This window comes from Oncorhynchus masou, chromosome 12 (assembly GCF_036934945.1).
Source record: "Oncorhynchus masou masou isolate Uvic2021 chromosome 12, UVic_Omas_1.1, whole genome shotgun sequence".
NCBI lineage: Eukaryota > Metazoa > Chordata > Actinopteri > Salmoniformes > Salmonidae > Oncorhynchus > Oncorhynchus masou.
The window spans coordinates 54,001,489-54,018,495 of record NC_088223.1 but is presented as its reverse complement, the minus strand read 5'-3'; the positions used below and the strand labels follow the sequence as shown (position 1 = coordinate 54,018,495).

The window sequence follows — 17,007 nt, the reverse complement described above, 5'->3', positions numbered from 1 at the left end:
TCTCTCTCACGCTCTCGCTCCCTCGCTCTCTCTCGCTCTCTCGCTCTCTCTCGCTCTCTCTCTGCGTTCAGGCTCTCCGAGTCTATTCCTGAGCTCTCTCTCACGCTCTCGCTCTCTCTCGTTCTCTCTCTGCATTCAGGCTCCCCGAGTCTATTTCTGAGCTCTCTCTCTCTCTCTCTCTCTCTCTCACCCTCTCGCTCTCTCTCGCTCTCTCTGCGTTCAGGCTCTCCGAGTCTATTCCTGGGGTCCCTCTCTCTGCATTCCAACAATATGACATTCCTAATCAAAAATGAAGAGATAGCTATTTTGGTTTGAATAAGAACTGCTTCACAATAGCTAATTTACTCTATATGCTTTGAGTCAGAGTGAGAGAGAGACGAGGAGAATGACCTTAAATGGAAATTACAACCAACACGCCCACCTCACTGCACTGACATCAGACAACGCAATGACAGAAAGACAATGACTCTTTGAGAGGTCGCCTAGCAACAAGAAGCACTAAAAATACATGCAGAGGTGCGCACTTTATATTGCCTGTATTTGCTACAAGTATATGAATAAATGTATTATACACACTTTGAAATATAAGCACATAAACTTTTGTTGTTGCCTAGTGACCAGAGAAATCCTTTTGAAGCTTCAGAGCAGGAAACCTCCCTCCCAGGGGTGCCCCATACCGGAGGGAACCAATAGGCTACTCATGTCTCGGTATGGCAAATATCCTTTTCCTACAGTATTCCTGGTGATGTCCCAAAACAAATCTGATTAAGGACAATATCAACAACATGAATATGAAGGATGCACTGTGACGTTGTGTTTTTCTGTGATTTATGTGTCGTATCCAATAGACCATAATGAATAATATATGCATTGCTGTGCTAGCTAGTAGTGTATTGATTGTTCATATCGACTATACATTCTCTTGAAATTGAATTGTGATTTTTACCCTCCTGTGTTGTGCTTGGTGTCAAACCAACTCTTGATACTGAAAACTGTCTGGAATAACAATTGAGCTGTGACATTTGACATCCAGCTGCAGCGAGCCCAGCATCTAAATGACTGAAATGCATTGCTACTCTCATAGATAAGAGCGAGATCATTAAATAGCATTCCACTGATGAGACACCGTAGTAACCAGCATCAAATGGGTAATAGGGGAAAGACCAACTGATAAAGAGGGGATTGGAGGGAAGAGGGAATCGTGCCAGGTGCTGCAGGGTACACAGGTGCCATGGTTTCACTCCAACAGAGTCACAGTTGCCCAAATTGAGGCGTTCTGTGGCTTAATTTGCATAACCGTGACTTTGGCCGTGGCCTCCAGGATCTTATTTGAGAGACACAGGCATTCAGTGGAGGCAGATTTACTGTCCCCACAGTTGATTTCAGTTCCACGCTGCCAGAGTTGGGGACTTGCATCTCAGACTTGAGTTGCACCTAAGGCTCAAAAATACAGATTTGTGACATGAGTCGGCTATGACTTCAGAGCTGACTCAGATTTGTGACATGAGTCGGACTATGACTTCAGAGCTGACTCAGATTTGTGCTTGATAACTCTGAGACTGTTTTAAAATGTGTTCTAATACTGTTCAGTGAATGAAATCCAAAGACCAGCTAAGGTTAACTAAATACATGTAACTAATCAACTACAGGAATTCTTGTAGATTTTTTCCTGCAGGATTCCTGTAAGATTTCTGTAGGATTCCTATGAGATTTCTGTAGGATTCCTGGAGAATGCTCACTATTTGAAGTTGATGTCGCAGCACAAGTATCTACATCAAAGAAAAGTGGTTAACGTCAAAGACATCCCTCCTTGTTACAGACCTGGAAAACATCTTGTCTGTGGGGAAACGGGGACTCCACTGAGATGGTTAGAGTACAAGGTTAATTCCCTGCTTGTGGTGTGTAATCCAATGGGATGCCTAACCACAACAAGCGACATGAAAACTTCCTGAAGCATATGTTCCAGGTTGATCAGAGCAGATGGAGGAGGGTGAGGAAATGAGGGCGCAGAGACTACGCTTAATGATTATGTCATGTAAGAAAAGTTATTTATGGACTCTTATGGTGAATAAAAAGTGAACAGTGGAAGATTTCAGAGCTGATTCATGCGCAGGAATGGGTCAGGTGTGGCACACTCTTAGAAATAAAGGTGCTATCTAGAACCTAAAAGGGTTCTTGGGCTGTCCCCATAGGAGAACCCTTTGAAGAACCCTGTTTGGTTGCAGGTAGAACCCGTTTGGGTTCCATGTGTAACCTTTTTTACAGAGGGTTCGACATGCAACCCAAAGGGGTTTTTACCTGGAACCGAAAAGGGTTCCACCTGGAACCAAAAAGGGTTCTCCTATGGGGACAGCCAAAGAACCCTTTTGGAATCTTTTTATCTAAGAGTGTAGAGTAACTGGGTTGTTGAACCTACTCAGTCATACAGTGGTACCCAGTCAAGCACATTTTTTTTTACACTGCCAAATGCAGTTCAAATTCAACAAAACAATGTTTACCTTACTAATTCACACACACGTTTCTCTCTGCAAGGGACTGCATTTTTGACGTGTCCTGTAAGCTCAGCCACCAGTTATGATTGAAAAGGGATCCGAGTCCCGATTAAGAAATAAACCAAACTCAATTTTGAGAAATGATAAATAAACAACTTTTATTTCCATTGATCATACATTTAGCGTGCATATTAATCCAAATAAAAGCAGCAATGATCATGTAACTAGGAATACATCTAGAAATGATAAGAATGGATCGGAGGATCCTAGATTTCAAACATGAGGTCTACACATGGTCCTTATGCAAATTATAGGAAGGTTTGGCAATCATTTGTTTGTGGTCCTTTTTTCATAACAGTACAGTATTGTCATAGTTCTTTTGTCACCATTTTCAAACCTGTATATTGGAATATGTGTGCTATGTTCAGGAAATAAACAAACGCTTTAGGCTTTAGCAACATTGTTTCTACTCCTATGCAGGGCTTTGACATGTAGCAGAAATATGTTCAAAGCCTGAACGGGACGGAGACTAAGAAAACATTTTGGGGAGAGGATTCCTGGGAACATAACTCAGAAGTGTAGACATTTCATCATTGAAATCCATACCCCCTTGAGTAAACATTTTTTGATGGTATAAAAGGCATGCCTTCCATCAAACTCTGAAGACAAGAAGTACAAATACCTTGAATTATCCACATCAACACGCTCGCACACTCATACAAAACCTTAGGGAAAAAAAATTAGCTTCAACATGGTCCCAAAGGTATATTTCAAAGCACACTTTTCAAGAAGCAGGAAAACTCTGGCAGGTCTTGTCTCACATTGATTAGTGTCCTGTTAAAAAAAAAGGCTATTGGAAGAAGTTCTCACAAGACTAAGAGGTTGTCCCCAGACAGAGGCTGGGTCAGGGAACCAGGCAGTGATACTCATATTTTACTGTGCTTAGCTTGGAATCACATCTAGACTTTCACTCATGATGATAGCCATATTAAAATGTTACATACAATACTTCCAAATCATTCAATGCTTCACTCAATGCATGCAAAAAAACACACTCACGATCTCACTCTCCCACATGTACACAACTAGCGGGAGTATTATCTTTTACATGATATACAATAAATAGTTTGAGATAATAAATATGAACATTAATCTTATTAACAAACACCAACAGCTTTGTTCAACTGATCTCCATTTCCTGAATAGCATCTGACATTATTTTTTGCTCTCAGTGGCTACTAATTCTAATGCAGTACCATGCAAACTGTAGTTCTTCCACTTCACAACCCTCATCACAAGTTCGCTTTTCAGACCGTGTTCCAAGATAATATATGGCAATGTTTTATCTACAAACACTTTGATTTTTCAAACATCTTTACTATCTTGGCATCATTTTCCCCCCAATAAATCCACAAGACAACCACATGACGTTGTTGAAAAATAAGAGAGAGAGGGTTAGGATGGGGGTGGGGGAAGTAGTCAATGTTCAGGGCAGAGGCTGAGAATCTTCATGGGAATGATTGTGCTTGGTGGGCATCAGGGGTTCGAGAGTTGGTCAACCAGGAACCAACGTTAAGACACGGGGAGAGGGAAGATCTGATCCGGCTCTGATCTCTGAGTCAGTGTGCGTCATCTCCAAGACATTCAGACTGATCTACTAGGGCCGTACTCGATCTGAATGCAGAGATGCAGGAGAGAGGCAGTGGAGCTGAAATAGCTAAGGGTTCAGGATAGGCTATAAACAAAACGGGAGCTTACTCAGAAGAGTCAAGGGTCATTTTTTCCCCCTCGTTTGTGCAGACAGCCTGGTTAGACAAAGCTACGCCTCAAGGCATGAGTCCTCCCAAGATATACATCAAGTTATTAGCTGGTCCCAGTATGCTTCCAACAGAATGACTAAGGCTGCCATCCACGTCATTCTAAATGGGATAGAAGTCTTCAGAGTCAAGTAACCACTGTAGCAATAATAATAACAATAGAAATACTTCATAACACTCAGAAAAGTACACAGAAATGAGCGGGATAGACATGTAAACAATAGGAGACAAGCTTTCTCCTTCAATCTCTCTCTCTGTCTCTCTCTCTGTCTCTCAGAAGCCTGGCACGTGGCAGTAGGCCTCCAGGGAGGCCAGCATGATGTAGAGGAGCCAGAGGGAGAAGAAGAAGAGGGAGGTGAGGAGTTTCGGGGTCCGCGGGCCCCCCAGTTCGCCCCCTGCCACCCCGGCCCGGCGGCGGTACATCAGCACCAGGACGCATACGAACGCCATGATTGTGAACAGGGTGACGGAGAAGGCCAGCGAGCCTGGCTGCACAAGGAACTTCTTGCCCTTGGTCTTCCAGTAGACGGCCGCGATGGTCCACGCCACACCGATGCCCAGGAACACATTCACTGCATTACTGCCCGTCACATTGCCGATGGAGGCGTCAGCGTACTGGTCTTGGATGGCCGCCACTTTACTGGCAAAGGTGTCTGAGAGAACATGCAGGAAGCAGAAATAGCTGGTTAGAAAACAGTTAGTGATTCTGGCACGGTTTAAAATTGGGACAACAGAGATAGATACAGCCCAGAGAAAGACTGACAGAGAGAGACTACACAGAGATAGACAGGCGCCCACCTGGAACGGAAGTACCCAGGGCCACAAATACTACGGCAGTGACAGAGTCCTTGAGCCCGACTGTGCAGCCAAAATGAGAGGCCAGGTCCCCAGTCACAGCCGTCAGAACACCAATCAGGGAGATGGACACAAAGAAGCAGGCCCAGCCATTCCAGTACTCTGTGGGCGGGACAAAGGCGAACAGAACCTTCCAGAACACTGTGAGGAAGTGCATGATGTAGTCGAAACAGGACGGCAGGCGCTCCTCCCCACTCTCCTCCTCATCATCATCACCTGGGAGAGAGAAAGAGAGAGGTGTTTACACCGTTTCAAAATCCATGATCCTTTTGTTGCTTCAACTTGTATCTATAAAGTCTCGAACAGCAACTTGCATGTCTGTGACTTCATTACTGCTCCTAAAGTAGTGTGACTTCTCTGCCCTGAACAACACACCTCTGACTCTCTACTTTAATGCAAGAGCATGCAGCTTTAATGAGTCAGCCCCAGAGATGGTAGGAGTGAAGGAGAGAGGCACTCACCTGCACTGACAGTGACAGCATTGACAAACTGCTCTCTCCAGCTACTGCTGCCCACCACCAGAGCAAGGTTAGTCTTCTTGATCAGCTTATCCACTGTGTTCTACACACACACACACACACATGAACAAACACACAAACACCAACAATCACACACACAAACACATGAACAAACACACAAACACACACACACACACACGAACAAACCAACAAACACACACACAGAAGAACACACGCACAGACAAACAAAAAAGCAAGAAAATAACGACAATCAGATTTCTGCTATCGTAAAATAGAGTTATCAATTCATAGAATGGATAGAGAAGTGTTGTATGGGGTGGATGAGGTCAGGGTTGGTCTAATGTTAATGCTGTGTGCAATGTCATCTTGCCCTGTTTGTTTTCTACATTTGTTTGTTTAGTAATCTTTATCTTTAATCTGTTGGTTTCAGTGCAGATGACCTGACTGGCATTTCTGTCCACACTGTCTCCCCTTGGGAGGTGGGAGGGGGCGCTTGATAGGAGTAATGAGACAGTGATCTCTAACTGGCAGGAGACATGCTTTTAATAAATAGTATGCTGCTGAGACGGGATGGGACGGGGGGGCAGATGAGGACAGAGGGGAACAGAGTAGAAAGGACGCATACGTATGTGGGGGTTTGTTTTTGTGGGTTACCTTGAACTCGTAAGACTCCTCGATCACCACCTCCAGCTTGGTGTGTTCTCCTAGGCTGGGACAGCCCATCTTGGACACCTCCTCCTCATCAGTTCCTGCTGGCTTGTTGTCATTGGAGTCGCCTGTGAAAGCAAAGGAACATTTCAATATCAACCTATCCTTACCTACTGCTATATAACATGTACCGGTATACTAAATTGCTATGTAATTGACTTATCAAATGAATGCTCTGAGAGTAAATAGTATACCGATGCATCGATACACAGAGTTCCGTGAGGGGGGGGGGAGTAGAAATGTTTTTCTCGTGGGTATCACGTTGCAGGACAAAGGCACTGAGAACATCTTTTTGTGTGTTACTGAGGCTTTCATCTGTATAGAAAACGTTAAAAATATAATGTTTGAAAGTAAGAAAGCAACATAACTATATTTGGAATAAAAACAATTACTGGTTAATTAAGGATGTCATGTGTTGTGATTCTATGTGCCACAACCTTATCACTTACAACACGGAACTGCCAAGGTCAAATAAAACCTACAGCACTTCCACAACTACCATTCTATCCTTTATATACAGCCGTTGTGTCTTTCCAATGACGGATCCTGTGAAACAGACCATTTGCGACTGACAGAGATAACACGGGGCTGCTCCTTTTTTGCTCTGCACTGACCGTGTTTCCGTCCAATCTCCAGCAGCACAGGCTCCCCCAGCTGGATGATGAAGGTCTTGTTCTTCTCATACTCCTCATCATCAATGACCTTCACCTCCATCAGCTTCCTGCAGACGGGGAGAGACAGAGAAAAGCATGTTGGGTAAGAACCAGATAGCTCTTTTCAAAGGAGAAAAAGATGGGAACAGAGAAGGGGGAAGGGACAGAGGTGAGGAAGGGCAGAGAAACAGATAAGGGGTGACGAATAGCAGCGTGGAGCGATGTAGAGAAAACAGCTTGCCATCATGTTTTTTTCTCCTTCCTTTGACTGGAGGAGAAAGTGAGAGATAGAAAGAGGAGAGCAGGGTGGGCTGCACAGATGTCCAGGATGCTGTTAATTAGGGTTCATTAATAATGAAGAAAGCCACTAAGGCAGACAGGGACAGAGACACTGCTGGGAACAAACAATTAAGCAGTTAAGCCATTCGCATTATGGCCACGATGCACAACACACACACACACCACCCCTAATTTTCCTCCAACCTTTACCGCCAGCTACCGTTTAAACTCACGTGTCTGAGCCTTATCACGTATATGTAATTCACTATCGTCCTTTCTATCTCGCCCTCCAACCCAGACCCGTTGCTTAAGCCCTCACAAGACTTCACTTTAACTACATTTAATAAGAACTATTCTGTATTGATTGGCACAGTATTTATCACATGATTTCCCCCCCCCCCACCCCTCACTGCTCTCTCTATCTCTCTGTTTTCTTGATTAGATTCCAGCGACCCAAAAAAGCCTGTCGGTGCAGTGACTCATATCAGTGTAAATGTGTCTAATGCAGCCTTGTCGCTCACTGGACTATTCCCATGGGTGGCTGAGCTCCACTCCCTCTGCATGCCAGCCAAACACTTCAGAGCCAAGCTGATAGTGGTGGACAGCTATCAGAGAGGCCTATCAGCCCATGTTAAGACTGCAGGGCTGGCTCCAGCAGATGGGCCAAGCCACACAGCGTAGAGATAAGAATAGACCTGGATCCATTGTGATCCTATGCCCAGCAGAACTCTGGTACACACAAAGGAGAGCAGAGGTCCCGGGTGACAACTCCTCCTGTCGACACAGTCCACACACAGACTGACGGGCCATCCCAGAAGACCGGCAGAGGTGCAGGACAGCCTGATGGAGACGGATGAGCGAGCGAGCAGGAAAACTGCATTTGTGCAGTATTAAGCATATTAAGTGTATTAAGCACAAGGCCCTGGTCCCACACTACGGCCTTCAGGTATTGAATGGCGCCGTTATTCACTGGAGCAAAAACTCTTAACAAGCACGTGCGCAAAGACACACACACACTGTAAATAGGTAAATATAAATATATATATATATATAGGTAATGAACCACTCCACACACATGCAACTTGACTTACTCCCCTGAGTACACTGCAACAGCACGCTCACAATGAGCAGATAATAAACGTTGAGGTGAATTCTAACGCAGATAGTAGCCAAGGCTAGACTGTGTGAAAAAGTACAGCTTCAGATAAAATTCTGTTTTTTGTGTGTTTTTTTTGTTCTTCATCAGAGCCACTGTTTGTTTTTATAAAACTCAAATTACATTTGTGGTGATTTAGAGTTTGGCCTCTTTCCGGGTACGCCTGCGATAAATCAACCAATTAGAGAACAAACTCTCCCGTTGCATTTGATTGCAGCCATCACGACTGACTTAGTTACAAGATCCTGTTGTGAATAAATAGAATTGCACCACGCAGAATATTAAATGGCAATTCCACGGAAACAGAATTACGCTTTGACTCAGCGTCTTCGTGCTAAAATGTATGCCAAACAAAAACCACTGCCTTAAAAGTTGAACAAAACATACAAATCAAGAAGGCATACTTTTAACAATTGAACTGTGCAGATGCAAACTTTGGTAACGTAATAACGGTAAAATCTCCCTCAGGTTTTTATGCAATAACGTAAAAACTGGGGTGTCAGCTATAACATGGCACCTTGAGTTTGAGTTACATCATGGGTCCCAGATCGGTACTACACAAAAAATGCATAACTATGGATATGAATGTCATTCTCTTCATGTTTCACAAGTTTGGACATCACAGTACAGCACATCAGAGCACAGTAGAGAAGAGTAAAGTAGAGTATACTCTACTCTATTGTACTAACGAAGAAATTCGGCTTGTCACCAAAAGCACTCACAAACGTCTACAGATGCACAATCGAGAGCATCCTGTCGGGCTGTATCAATGGCTGGTACGGCAACTGCTCCGCCCACAACCGTAAGGCTCTCCAGAGGGTAGTGAGGTCTGCACAACGCATCACCGGGGGCAAACTACCTGCCCTCCAGGACACCTACACCACCCGGTGTTACAGGAAGGCCATAAAGATCATCAAGGACATCAACCACCCGATCCACTGCCTGTTCACCCCGCTATCATCCAGAAGGCGAGGTCAGTACAGGTGCATCAAAGCTGGGACTGAGAGACTAAAAAACAGCTTCTATCTCAAGGCCATCAGACTGTTAAACAGCCACCACTAACATTGAGTGGCTGCTGCCAACACACTCCAGCCACTTTAATAATGGGAATTGATGGGAAATGATGTAAATATATCACTAGCCACTTTAAACAATGCTACCTTATATAATGTTACTTACCCTACATTATTCATCTCATATGCATACGTATATACTGTACTCTATATCATCGACTGCATCCTTATGTAATACATGTATCACTAGCCACTTTAACTATGCCACTTTGTTTACATACTCATATGTATATACTGTACTCGATACCATCTACTGTATCTTGCCTATGCTGCGCTGTACCATCACTCATTCATATATCCTTATGTAAAAAATTATTTATCCCCTTACACTGTGTATAAGACAGTAGTTTAGGAATTGTTAGTTAAATTACTTGTTGGTTATTACAACATTGTCGGAACTAGAAGCACAAGCATTTCGCTACACTCGCATTAACATCTGCTAACCATGTGTATGTGACAAATAAAATCTGATTTGATTTGATGTGATTTCTCTACCTTTCTGTACTGCACTCTATGGTACAGTATTGTATTGTACTATCCAAATGTGAATCATATGTCTATGATAGGTTCCGATTTGGTCCAGTCCGGTCCTTCAGTGGGCCTTAACAACAAGGCCAGGGTGGACTGAGCAAATTTCAACTACTTCTCAACGTCCATGGACATCCCGTGTTGGTCGGTGCTCAGTGGGTGAGGATGCTGGTTACAGTAAATGGAAAGAGAGGGTATTCTGGGTAGGTGTCAGAAAGAGCTGGGAGAGGTAATACTGGAGGGAGAGAGTAGAGAGAGGGGGGGGGGGTTCCAGACTCAGACTATTATAACACTTGGTTTGACCTTCAGACAACAGAAAGAGAAAAAAAAACATAACAGTATGTCAGTGGAAGAGAGGACAGTAGCAGGAGACACTATGAGCTGAACATAACAGTATGTCAGTGGAAGAGAGGACAGTAGCAGGAGACACTATGAGCTGAACATAACAGTATGTCAGTGAAGACACACTATGAGAACATAACTATGAGCAGAACATAACAGTCAGTGGAAGAGAGGACAGTAAACAGGAGACACTATGAGCTGAACATAACAGTATGTCAGTGGAAGAGAGGACAGTAGCAGGAGACACTATGAGCTGAACATAACAGTCAGTGGAAGAGAGGACAGTAAACAGGAGACACTATGAGCTGAACATAACAGTATGTCAGTAGAAGAGAGGACAGTAGCAGGAGACACTATGAGCTGAACATAACAGTCAGTGGAAGAGAGGACAGAGCTGAACACAGTATGTTAGTGGAAGAGAGGACACACTATGAGCTGAACATAACAGTCCAGTGGAAGAGCAGACAGTAGCAGGAGACACTATGAGCTGAACATAACAGTATGTCAGTGGAAGAGAGGAAGAGAGGACAGTAGCAGGAGACACTATGAGCTGAACATAACAGTATGTCAGTGGAGTAGAGAGGACAGTGTTGAGTGGAAGAGAGGACAGTAGCAGGAGACACTATGAGCTGAACATAACAGTATGTCAGTGGAAGAGAGGACAGTAACATAACAGGAGACACACTATGAGCTACATAACAGAGCTGAACATAACAGTATGTTAGTGGAAGAGTCAGTGGAAGAGACAGTAGCAGGAGACACTATGAGCTGAACATAACAGTATGTCAGTGGAAGAGAGGACAGTAAACAGGAGACACTATGAGCTGAACATAACAGTATGTCAGTGGAAGAGAGGACAGTAGCAGGAGACACTATGAGCTGAACATAACAGTCAGTGGAAGAGAGGACAGTAGCACGAGACACTATGAGCTGAACATAACAGTCCGTGGAAGGGCAGACAGTAACAGGAGACACTATGAGCTGAACATAACCAGTAGCATGCCGTGGGCCTGGGGCATGGGCCTTCAGTGAGGTCCTACACAGTCCCACCCGAATTAATCCACCTCTTATTACCATCATTATGATGCCATGGCTCTAGACACCATACAGTTAGACAGAAACGCAGTATAACCCAGGCGTTGCGTCACCTTGAAATTGACATTTTTATTCCGAGAATTGCAGGGGAAGAGTACAATACAGTACAGTTCAACTTATAGGCAAGAACATAGTCGAGTGCAACAGAGTTATATTAACATTCTTCTTCTATCCATTTCTGGTCCACAAACTTTGAGCTTTTAGTCCCCCCCCCCCAAAAAAAATACAATGTGTTCACTAAACAGCGCATTGTCGCACCCAAAGCAGTTTCACCGTGATGATAGACATAACTATTCACTGAAAATAAAAGAAAGAAAACAAATAATTTGCAACATAGGCTATTTGCCATTTTATTTTGTTAATATATAGGCTATTTAATATTAACGAAATAAAATGCGAACCATACATACACATTTAATAAAAAATAAAATGCATTGTATGCCTACTCACCAAAGACTGATTATTTGAACACAAAATCCTTCCTCCTTTCTTTCCTCAAGAAGACTTCAATGACTGTTGTACAGTCTATCTGTGCGTTTTAGTTCCGCCAATAAGTCCTTTTCTATCGACATGGAGGCTCATGCTGAAAGCCGAGTCTGTCCAGTAGCATTTCTGGAATACGTTTTGATTCGCTTTAAGGCCGAGAATGACCGCTCGACAGAAGCCGTGGACACAGGGATGGTCACTGTCACACAAGTTGCCCCATGTCCTCATCCAGATTTTTCTGCTTAAGGAAACCAAGGAGATCAGAGGGACTTTTCCCTTCAAAATCAGTCATAGCATACATTACAGTCAGTTCTGTTTGTATCTTGGATAGTTCGAACAGTGTTCCGTGACTCTCTGTTAAGCTGGAGAAGGCTGTTTGCGGGATTTTTTTTCCGGTAGGTCTGAAAGTGCTGGGGGTCCAGGAGGGAGAGAAACATTACTTTTTCGTGGTCTTGAAACCTGTTTCGTATCTGGCAAAGAATGTTGTCCAGAATATTGCTGTGGAGTTGTTGGTAGTATGTGCGAGGGTCTCCTTGTGCTGGGCCTCTGCGTGCGCTGGGTGAACTTGAGATGCGCGCTGTGTCATCGTAGATTTGACTGAACCTGCGCCTCTCTCGCTCAATTGTGTCACAAAACTCGTTCACCCTTGTCAGGCAGAATTATACATTCAAAGTTTGTTTCTGTAGAATTCCAAAAAGCACATCCGAATAATTAAAAACCCCATTGAATGTTTCAAGCAAAAAACAAAACTCAAAATCATCCAAACGTGCATTAAATCCATCAGCCATAAGCACAGATTCCCCATGGTCATCATGATGTTCCAGTAAGTGGTTAAACAGCTCCTTTAGGGCAACTCTCTTTTCAAAGACTGCATTGACCAATCTAGATGTATATTGCCACCTCGTTGGTGCAACCTTAGGAAGACGACGCTTGCAGGTGTCATCCAGCAGTTGATTGCGCTTAGGGGATCGTGAGAAAAATGCTGCAAGGCCATTGAGGTTGGCAAAGAAGACCTTGCATTCTTTAAGCTTTGAGGCTCCTTGAGTCAGTACTAAATGTAGTCGATGTGCATAATAGTGAATGAATAAGGCCATCGGTGCCCTCTCCTTAACTTTAGCCTGCACCCCATTGAGTCCAGATGCCATGCCTGCCGCGCCATCAAAACACTGTGCCTCAACTTTATCAAGACTACATTAATTTTCCTCCAAGAAACAGAAAATAAGAGCCGCAATGTCATCAGCTCGCTTACCGCTTGTCACATCTTCAAATCGGATAAATCGCTCCTTGACTCCTGTGTCCGTCACATAACGCAGGACGAGTGAGAGCTGTGCTGCATTTCCCACATCTGTTGTCTCGTCCACCATAACAGCAACAAAGGGAGCTTTTTTAATCTCCATTTTGATCTCTTCTCCCATCACTTCAGCAATAGCATAAATGAGGTCATTTTGTATTTTGCCTGACGTCCCAATGAACACTTTGTTAGTGGACAGGTGGTATTGTAAATCTGTGTTGCTTTCAGAAAGAAAAGAAAGAAGCTCCACGTCGTTCCCTTTGTTTGTGGAGTCAGAACTTTCATCGTGTCCCTAAATGAAAGTTCCTGTTTACCCAAAAACATGACACAATCAATGAGTCTTTTCAATATTTCCCTATTTTTCTTCACCTTTTCATTGTGCAGCTCCGTTGCCCTGCGCGCTTGTTCGTTGAGCTGTAGATCCACTTGGGTGTCCCAAAAAGTTTTCAAAAACACCATTGCTTGTAAGTGCCCAGCCGTACTTTGGTGTCTCGTTGCTGCCTTGCTTAGACAACTCAAGTTTGCAAAGCCAGTGTGGCTCCAAACACCAAACTGATCACTTGCAAATAATAGGCATTCCCAGCAGTACAGTTTGCAGTGCTTCTCAGAGCCTGTGAGCCATTGATAGCGCTCGTAGTTGGAACTTTGAAAGTGGCGAACGATCCCCTTTCCCACCTGTGACGTGCTTTGTAGCGTCGGCGTCGGGCGACCTCTCCTCACAATGTCTAACTTTTTTTGAAAAGTTCGTCTTGAGAATGGCATTATAATTATATCCTCGACCAAATCTATATCTTATCCTCCTTCCGCCATTGTGGGTTGAAAAAACAGCTTAGTAGTACGCAAATTAATTTGTTTATCAAATTCAGTTTCCTAGTTCTAAGGTTCTGCATATACCTGCCCATAGGACCTGCCTCTCAATATTGATAATCCAATCATAAGACGAGCACGCACTACGCCTGCTAGCTGGCTCCTGTGTAACACTGGAGCCAGCCAGCAGACGTACAATAGCCAACTCTAAAGCTGATTGGTTGACACTAAAGTTTCATTTGATTTGATTTGATTTTGATTTGATTTGACTTTAAGCTACAAGCGCCCGCACTGTTGATTCTGAAGGCCTGAGGGCAGATTTTAGACCCCTGACAACACATGATGGCTGAATATGATTGGATAAAAGATCTAACACAAAGACCAGCCCTCCAAATCTCATCCTGGGGCTGGAAGCAGTGCAACCAAGAGGAAAGCTATGAAATGAAGAGTATAACTCTTACTCTGGGGAATAATTTAATACATATTTGTGGGAAAATATATTTAAAATATATATATATTCTGATGATGTTAAGGCCAGCAGAGAAGGCCTTGCCTGCCCTGACGGCCCACCACTGAACATAACAGTATGTCAGTGAAAGGGCAGACAGTAGCAGACCCAACTGTGGTTTGTGACTATCATGATTTCCCATTGTAGCCAAGTCAGTTGCAGTAATTCCGTTACAGATTTTTGGGATAATTACCAAATAGGTAACAGAATTATGAGTATTAATCACGTATTAATTCATAAACAAAATTGATATCAGTAAAATCACTATAATGAATTGGTAAGTCTACCATTACCTCTTACATCTGTGAACAGTCATTATCCTCCTCCTCATGAGCGAAAGAAATGTGAAAATATTTTTTTATTCTTTATAATTTTTGGGGGGTAACGGTATTACAAGGCACACAGTATTTCTTGAAGTTACAGAAGGTAAACAATTTCTCCAAAACGAAATATAAAAGTGTTGATATTAGTTGTCAGGGGACTTTACTTCAACATTATTGTGTTTGATGTACTTTTTATCCCTTCTAAGACATTTTCTGCTAGATGTTTTCTAAGACCCTTTTTATCCAGAAATCAAAGCCTTTAATTATTCTTCATTTTTAAGATGGAAAATATAGACCCTTAGCTTTCATCTGACACCCAATTTGATATGCTCCTACGAACTTCACGTTTTCTATAGAAATGCCCTAAAACACCATAGCAAGGATTGGGTCCGATCACAACATTTGTTGAATAGACATTTCCAAATATTCAATACATTATAGTTGAGTGTGTGAGTGGGGGGCTTAAATTACTTGGGGCCCTCCAGCTTTGCGGGGGTTGCAGATGGCCTCCAGCACGCCAGTCAATAGGAGGGGAATTCACCGAAAATGATTTATAGACTGACCAGTGTGCCTTTCTCTCTGGTGGGAGAACATGGAGAGATAAAATATCAGGCAAACATAAATGTGTTAAGTAAAACCTCCTGCTGTGCCAAAGGTGAGCCTGTACAAGCACCGTCAAATGACGGTGTTTCATGCGCAACTGTCAGTGAAGTGTACAAAACACAAATTCAGGGGGTTGGCATGGCAACAGGTAGCAATAATGTATGTTCTGTTAAAAAGTCACGGCCTTCGGTAAGATAGCTCTAGTCTGAGCGTGGAAGAGGTAGAGGCTCTTTATGTTTCTGTTGTAAACCATCTCATATCTAGTAGTGGTATTGTAATTATATGAGTGCTTTGAAAGACACCATGCCAAAGACTGATGACAAACAACAAGCATTTTGGTGTGAGACCGATCAAAACTGACCTTGTTTTTTCACCTTCACATTTATGCTGGAGGAATCCTTGTCTCATTGTGTCTGTGGATTTGTGTCCCTGAGGGGTTGCTAGTGACAAGCTGCAGTACGGGTTCACCTGCAGCTCTGGGTCATCGTTCTACCACGGCATCTATGTTCCTGACTCAATGTGCTTCTGGGTGGCTGATGAAAAGGAGCTGGCGAATCCCTGAGGACTGGCGATTAGAGAGAATGAAAGAAACGCTGGCCCTCTTTATGTCTACTGTCTTGTTCCCCCTCTTCTTCTTCACCTTGTTCTTCTGCAATACCCTGCATGTTTATTAACAACTCTTCTTTGTTCAACACTCATCAACTATTGATTCCAGCTGCTTCCGTCTTCCCAGATTAGTGCCTTTTCTCTGGCTCATGCTGCTTCCCTCTTCCCAGATTAGAGCCTTTTCTCTGGCTCATGCTGCTTCCCTCTTCCCAGATTAGTGCCTTTTCTCTGGCTCATGCTGCTTCCCTCTTCCCAGATTAGAGCCTTTTCTCTGGCTCATGCTGCTTCCCTCTTCCCAGATTAGAGTCTTTTCTCTGGCTCATGCTGCTTCCCTCTTCCCAGATTAGAGCCTTTTCTCTGGCTCATCTCTGGCTCATGCTGCTTCCTTCTTGTCGCACAACTACTGGATGGCTTCTCTAAAGAAGCCCAACTGACTTGTGATGTGTCTCTGTGTCTCTGTGAAATATTCTTCTTGGTTATTTTTCTTCTATTGCATTAACGTCGAGTTAGTGACGCCTCACATCTGGGTTTATAAAGGTTGTAATGCGGCTGGAGACAGCGGTGAGGTCATTCTACTGCTTTGTGGGGCTGAGGCTAATGCATTGTAGGTGCAGGGCTGAAAAACATACCTCTCCCAGGAGGAGGCTGCTCTGGCACTGGGAGAGAGACTCTGGAGAAAGTGTATATTAGGCAATACATTACATTTTATTTTTTATCTCTGTACTTCTCCATTACTAAAATTAATTTAGTATTCTTGCATAGCCCTGTATGAACGGAGCTTGTTCCCAATAGGCCGGCAATTTTGTCTGTGTCAGCCATTCTCAATGGCCAATGTAACGTGTGTGCTGGGAGTCGGGAAGCAAGTTCAGGGAGTGCATATTTTAATAAACAAATGAACAAAACAAT

The 17,007-nt window shown here is 43.5% G+C and overlaps 2 protein-coding genes across 2 annotated transcripts in view; one reads left to right on the top strand and one right to left on the bottom strand.

The window, feature by feature from the left end:
* The window catches only part of LOC135550436 (bcl2-associated agonist of cell death-like), a 339,230-nt gene that overhangs the window by 270,015 nt on the left and 52,208 nt on the right, over window positions 1-17,007 (top strand). The window lies entirely within an intron of this gene.
* The window catches only part of LOC135550421 (sodium/calcium exchanger 1-like), a 28,109-nt gene continuing 13,732 nt past the window's right edge, over window positions 2,631-17,007 (bottom strand). The window contains exons 3-7 of the mRNA XM_064981212.1: window positions 6,966-7,072; window positions 6,298-6,419; window positions 5,626-5,725; window positions 5,108-5,380; window positions 2,631-4,962 (exon numbers count right to left, since the gene is read on the bottom strand). Of these exons, the coding sequence (XP_064837284.1) occupies window positions 4,583-4,962; window positions 5,108-5,380; window positions 5,626-5,725; window positions 6,298-6,419; window positions 6,966-7,072 (982 nt within the window). The 3' untranslated portion in view covers window positions 2,631-4,582. The remainder of the gene's footprint in view (window positions 4,963-5,107; window positions 5,381-5,625; window positions 5,726-6,297; window positions 6,420-6,965; window positions 7,073-17,007) is intronic.